The following is a 7,091-nucleotide window of genomic DNA, read 5'->3' as shown; positions in this document are numbered from 1 at the left end:
TATTAAATTGAATCAATCGTATAGTCATAGAAAAATTCATGTGATTCTTTTCCCGCACTATAAATCATAAAGAAATGAAGTTTTTTCCCGCACGATATATAGTTCGGGAAAAACTGACATTTCTTAATGAAAAATCATGGCAAAATAGGTCGTATTTCAGTTGTCGGATGCACAAATAATTTTTTTAATCTTATTATTCTGTTAATACACAATTCTTAAGAAAGTTATATAAATTTTTGTTTTTATTTATTTCCATACAGTCAAAGGCAGTCAATTGTCAGCATAAATTTGCTTCAGCTGTTTTTCAGCTGATCCACACATACAATCAAAACTGGTTTTTCTTGTTCATACGGTTAAAGCTGCTACACGCACGCGCATGATAGTGGTAAAACCGTATAAAGACGTATAAACGGTTGTGATTGTTTGTATGGATCAGCTGAAAAACAGCTGAAGCTAATTTATGCTGAAAATTGACTGCCTTTGACTGTATTTCCATATAAAATAAAAAATCAAGAAAAAAACGAATTGACATATAAAACAGAGAAAAACTCTACGAATTCGCCACTAAATGCGGATTTTGTTGAAAATTTTATAGAAAGCTCCATAAAGAATCATAAAACTTACTGACATATTTCTGGCCAAAACATTCTTTAAAACGATTTTTCCCATGAAGCCATGAGGCTCATTTTTAACTAAATGTAGAAAAATGTAGATCTGGTTGTGGTCTACATTTTTCTCCATTTGACCAAAAATGAGCCATCATGGCTTCATGGTGAAAAATCGATTTAAAGAATGTCTTGGCCAGAAATATGTCAGTAAGTTTTATGATTCTTTCTACAAAATTCCCCAATGTTGAGCCTTATCAAAAGTTTGCGAAAAATAGTCTGTTGAAAAAAAGGCATGTTGTGGTCGCGTAAAAATCATTTGCACAAATTTAGTAGCCTTGCTTCTAGCATGAAAATAGAAAATATTCCTTCTTCCAAATTTGACGCTTGTCGACTCAGTGTTCATGCTAGGAGTAGTGCTGCCCCTGCGGTATACCAGATATAAAGGTATTGCTATTTTTCTCTCCTTATCTGCTGTATTAGCTAATTTGTTGAACGTGCTGGATCAATGTACAATGCAGAGCTTTGCAAATGGAGTGGTAAATCGTCATAAGCCATTTCTGATTTTTGTGAACAGTTACGGTTTGAAATTCGATAGGTTCACAGAGGACAGAGTGAATCTTTCTATTGTTCCTCCACTTCTCCACCTTTTTTTTCTTCTTCAGTTTTTATGTTTTTTGTCATTGTTTTGATATAATTTTTATTTTTGTTCTTTTTTTTCTCTCTAAAATAATATTATAATTTTTATGCGTTTGTGTTTATAATTTTTGTTATAATATATCTCTACATACTACGCTCTGGTGTGTTTGTGATGGTGCAGTGTCCATTTTCAGTGTTTCTTAGATATACAAAAAAACAATAGTGTTTACGGAACTCTAATATCCTTTGCATGCATCGGTGTCGGGTCATCTGGGCTGGGCGAATCGTCATCACCGTGCGGACGTATTCGAACGACGGATCGCCGAACCTCGTCGTCTCGCTGCGGAATGTACAGTCCCGATGGTCCGGAATAGAACGGTGGATTGTTCTGTGACAGTCGAACTTTTTCAGTGTCGTCCATACTGTTTTCTGGATGGGCATGGAATTTTCGTTTTAAAATTAAATTAATTTAATGGGACATAGGTCGTTCGGATCGTTTTTGAAGATTGAAGTTGGTCTCAGTTCAACATCATGTCCGGAGCGTTAGCGGAGGACTTGACGCAGTCTAACTTCCAAAAAAAGAACGAAGAAATTTTTTTGAGACGCGGCAACTATATATAGGCGAGAATTTAAGTTTCTTTCCTTTGGCCTGTATCACCACAAATCCTATTCTATCTTATTCGCGCTTCAAATACGAGCAAAACGAGCTATCACTCGACTATGTAACTTTAAAATTGCCGGAGATACATCGTTTTGAAGTTGGTCATTTTGATAGAAAATGCACCAAATTAACGTTTTCCAAACAATCAAAATCTTTCAACTTACTCTGTATGTTTCTATCTGTCTACCTATCGACGGTCGATCTCGGAAACTAGTCAGCCAATCTTCATGAAATTTTGCAGGAACCTCAGGGTGGGCATAAAAATGAAAATGTGATACGCCATTACCCCAGGAAAAACCAGAATTTTGTTTTATTGGCCTCGAAGTGGTTTCTGAGTGTGGTTTTCGAGGGTCGGGAACGCGTTTTCGGCTGTAGCTTAGCTGTATTGAAACCTACAGAGGCGTGCGACCCATCAAATGAAAGGTATTCGTAACACGATTCGAACAAAAAAATAATTAAAAAAATCGGGTCAGATTCGTTTGAGCTAGAGTGATTAGAGTGACCAAATTTTGAGCTACTCGAGCGTAGGATGAAAGGACTAATATTTTTTTGGGTTATGAGAGATAGAGAATTACTTTCTTCGGCAAAGTCTCAGAGTTTTACGAGTAGAACAGAGGGGCATATGTGAAAAATGTCGAAAGTTGGAAATGGGTGGGTCAATTATGTTTTTAGAGGTATTTCTTGAATGGTGGCAGATAGAGAGTTACTTTCTTCGGCAAAGTCTCAGAGTTTTACGAGTAGAAAAGAAGGGCATTTGTGAAAAATGTCGAAAGTTGGAAATGGGTGGGTCAATTGGGGTTTTAGAGATATTTCTTGAATGGTGGCAGATAGTGAATTACTTACTTCGTAAAATTTTCGATTTTCGTCAAATTTTCGATTTTCGTCAAATTTTCGAATTTCGTCAAATTTTCGAATTTCGTCAAATTTTCGATTTTCGTCCAATTTTTGATTTTCGTCAAATTTTTGATTTTCGTCAAATTCTTGATTTTCGTCAAATTTTCGATTTTCGTCAAATTTTCGAATTTCGTCAAATTTTCGATTTTCGTCAAATTTTCGATTTTCGTCAAATTTTCGATTTTCGTCAAATTTTCGATTTTCGTCAAATTTTCGATTTTCGTCAAATTTTCAAATTTCGCCAAATTTCCGAATTTCTGTTATAAACTGTTATAAAAAGCAGTGTTCTAAAACTTCTAAAACGACTGATATCCCAACAAAAATCTCTTCGAGAAAAGTGTGACGCAGTCTTTGAAGTACAATTTCTAAAATGAATGATATCGCTAGAGTTGACGCTTTCAGCTTCGTTACGCAAAAATTAAATTTTACACCCAATTTTAGTTCAAACAAGCTGGCTTAGTTTTTCTCATCATCTGCCAAATAATTTTTACCAAAAAAAATTTGACTGGAAACAACCAAAATTTTACCAAAAAAATCTGCGTCGCAAAGTGGCAAATGTTCAGGAACAGACCAGCAAGAAAATTTATCTGCCACATGCGACGCAGATTTTTTTGGTAAAATTTTGGTTGTTTTCAGTCAAATTTTTTTTGGTAAAAATTATTTGGCAGATGATGAGAAAAACTAAGCCAGCTTGTTTGAACTAAAATTGGGTGTAAAATTTAATTTTTGCGTAACGAAGCTGAAAGCGTCAACTCTAGCGATATCATTCATTTTAGAAATTGTACTTCAAGGACTGCGTCCAACTTTTCTCGAAGAGATTTTTGTTGGGATTTCGTTTTCTCTACGTATCAGATCGGGTTCGGGCTAACCTATTTCCATTTAGGTTGACCCGAACCGGATTTCCACCCAAAACTGAACTAAAATTTAGTGTTACCCGAACCAACCTGATCCATTCTGAAAATTGCAGGTTCAGGTCAAGTTCGAGTCAACCCTTTCATTTCATATCATTTATTTCATCTTTAAAAAAAGTTATGTTTGACATGACCTGCGTAACTCTAGTTTGCATTAAACAATTCAAAAGAGCAACTCTGACGGTAAAAGTTACGGTCAGGTTCGGGTCCGTTTCGAATTGTAATTTCGGGTTCAAGTAAAGTTAGGGTCGAACCTAAAGTCTAAGTTCAGATTCGGGTGGAACATGACCTCCTTTTAATGTAATGTAATTCCTACGTACCTGTGAACAGTTGTCCCAGATTCAGTTGCGGTATTTCATAGAAAACAGTAAGCGTCAACATCATGCCAATAATGCCTGCGAAAGAAATGGTGTAAAGAAAATGTAGTCGCAGGTGGTAGGCACGAAATGGTGAGCTAAATGTACCGAATATCAAGTAAATGGTTATAAAGACTCGATACCACGATCTGTTGGGAAGATCGACACCATCGCCCGGTATGAAATCGCCCAGACCAATGGTGGTCAGACTGATGAAACAATAATAAAATGCGTCTAGCGGAGTCCAATTTGGTTCCAAATGTGAAAAGATTATCGTAGGTACAGCAAAGAATATCACAGCGAAAATTGTAGCTGGAAAATTTGGAAAATGAAAAATTAGAAATACCAAGAAATGGAAACCAACACCAACCAATTAACGCTAGATGCAACAGGCGTATATTGAAGGGTTGATACAGATGGCCGAGCTTCGAATTCAATTTTCCCAGAATCCAATTGGTTGGAATCAGCAACCGTTCGACCATGGCCGATATCAAGACTAGGGTTAACGGTATGCCAACCGTAGCATATATGATGCAGAAAATCTTCCCAGCTTCACTAAGCGGCGTAACATGTCCGTATCCTAAAGTTATTGGAAACAATGTGATCCAGCTGATCTACAGCACTGAAATTCATTTCTTACCGATGGTCGTGATAACGGTAGCTGAAAATATTAATGCCTGACCGAAACTCCAATTTAAATCACCGGTGGCATTGCGTAAAACGGACACCCCCTTGCCACTGACTTTGACAATATTCTCGACAAATTCTTCCAGGTCATCATCTGTAACAATAAATCAGAGGAAAATTGTCTGTGAAACCTGGAATCATCATTTCTGCTTAACGAACTTCACACTTGTTAGGGAAAATAAAATCGTAACAGAAAATTCTACCTAAAACACTTGGGTGCTTCATTAGGAATGCTTGTCGAACATCACGGTACGATTGTCGCTGTTCAAGCTCTACGCTCAGTTCAAATGTTCGAAACGTGATACTTCCAAGAATCAAGAATCCGGCGTAAAATACTATGAAAACCGTGAGCAGTATCCTCTTTCGATGCGGCGATAATTTCTTTTGTGACGTTCCGTTTCCATGGAGCAACGGTGTTGATTCGTTGTCGCTCAATTCAGCGAAACTTCTCCTTCGGCAACGTGATAGGCATGGTAGTGAAATGTGAAACATTCGACTTGTTTCACTGCTTGCATATCTGTTATCGCGCTCGATGTAATCATTACGTTGATACCTCACCGGCTTATTGTTGTCGTAAATTGGCACAAAATTGAGCCGGCGATTGTGCTCAGAATAAAAGTAATATTGATACAGTTGACCCTGTTCTTCCATCTTGAGCGTTTATGTATAGGCAGCTGTTGCAAAGCGGTTAATGCAAAATTCGATTCCGAAAACAGCGGAATAGCTTAACGTCAGCTCATTTTGTTATTCTGTTTTTGTAACAGTAATACGTTGACACTTTTCAACATTTTGTACGGAGATATCATTAACTCATCTGCAAATTCGATTAAGAAGATTTTTCCTTTTTTGATAATAGCAATTTCAATAACTTTTGCCTGAATGGGAATTTTACGTAATAGATGTGAGAATTGTCAAGCCGAGGCAAAGCCGAGCTGGACAACACATGATATGCGTGAAATTCCCAGTTTAGGCACACGAATTTATGTACAGTAGTGGGATCCTCATTTTTACAAACGTCGCTTTTACGCACTAGTGCCTAAATACGAAAATCGATTTACCGGGTACCACTTTGATCGCACTACTGTACACAAATTTTATTTAACATGACCAGGTACTTTCCAGTGTGACACAAACACAGAAAGTCTCATTAAATGAAAACACACTATGGAGTTGCATGCATTTTACTATCATGGAAATCATATCCTTTCATATTTGTATTCCAAGTCGATGTATTACAGTGGACGTCAGTAAAATTTAGGCATGAATTTGCTTCAGCTGGTTCACACATTCAAACAAAAGTGCTTAACCTCGTTTATACTAATGAAATAGTATAAATAAACTAGGTCCCACCTTTTGGGCGGGTCAGGTCCCTTGACTGATGCTTTTCTAAATGTATTTTTGACGTATTCATAAAAACTTGTCACATTTAATACATAACATATTTACTATATTAAAGACTCCACGCAAATGACAGTAAAATTTGACAAAAAATTTTCTTGGAAACCATCGAGCGTAAGGTGGAATGATTTTTGACCACTTTTTGAGCTCTCAATTTTCTTATAAATTTTCAATTTTCAAGATTTTCAATTCAATTATTCTGTTTGATTGCCTTTTTGTTACATCAGAGTAGATGCGAAGTTTGTTTTGTGAATGTGGAACGAGGACTTTGTCACAAAATAAAAAAGTGCGATAGATGTTCTTCTCTTATACTTTTGCGTAAAAAAAGGAAGTCCCGCAGTACTTAATGTACCTTCACATGGTGACATGGTAATAAATGAAGTTTATTAGTTTTTGGTTCATCGTTAAAAATAACTCAGTTTACCAATATTTTCGGTAAATTGGTATCAATTTCGACTTTATAATGGTAAAGGAATTAAAAATATTTGTAAAAGGAGAGATTTATTGGTAGGCCGTGGAAAAATAATCCCTCAATTTCTTATTCACAAAACCTTCAATAAAATGTCACGACTCGTGTGAATTACGGCCCTCGCTTCGCTCTGGCCGTTCACACTCGTAAAATTTTTACAACATTCTCTTTGATTCATTTAATTCCATGTATTAAAAAAAGATCTTCAGAAATTAGTTGAGATAATTCATCTTATATTGCCTGCAAAAATTTAACTTTTTTATTAACATTTCTTACACTTCTTAATCAAAGTGTGCTAATTTGATAACAGGCATTTTGCTGGCGTAAGATGTGGTTGTAAAGGGAGTAAAAAACTACCTACTCGATAAATGACAAACAACTTGATAGTCAACTATCAAATTTGTTAGTCTGCTATCAAGTTGTTAGTTAACTATCAAGTTGTTAGTCAACTATCAAGTTGTTAGACAACTA

General features: G+C 36.1%; 1 protein-coding gene across 3 annotated transcripts in view; it reads right to left on the bottom strand.

Annotated features, from left to right (window-relative positions):
* Positions 1-794: 794 nt before the first annotated feature.
* Positions 795-7,091, bottom strand: part of LOC119069619 (potassium channel subfamily K member 1-like) — a 58,767-nt gene continuing 52,470 nt past the window's right edge. For 2 of the 3 annotated variants that reach the window (XM_037173709.1, XM_037173710.1), the window contains exons 2-7: positions 4,957-5,567; positions 4,707-4,847; positions 4,437-4,646; positions 4,175-4,378; positions 4,031-4,105; positions 795-1,673 (exon numbers count right to left, since the gene is read on the bottom strand). In XM_037173709.1, coding sequence (XP_037029604.1) covers positions 1,471-1,673; positions 4,031-4,105; positions 4,175-4,378; positions 4,437-4,646; positions 4,707-4,847; positions 4,957-5,404 — 1,281 coding nt within the window. In that variant the 5' untranslated portion in view covers positions 5,405-5,567 and the 3' untranslated portion in view covers positions 795-1,470. The remainder of the gene's footprint in view (positions 1,674-4,030; positions 4,106-4,174; positions 4,379-4,436; positions 4,647-4,706; positions 4,848-4,956; positions 5,568-7,091) is intronic. The other variant, XM_037173711.1, reaches the window with a different exon arrangement.

This window comes from Bradysia coprophila (assembly GCF_014529535.1).
Source record: "Bradysia coprophila strain Holo2 chromosome X unlocalized genomic scaffold, BU_Bcop_v1 contig_38, whole genome shotgun sequence".
NCBI lineage: Eukaryota > Metazoa > Arthropoda > Insecta > Diptera > Sciaridae > Bradysia > Bradysia coprophila.
Note: the sequence above shows the minus strand (reverse complement) of the source record. Positions and strands in the feature narration are given on the sequence as shown.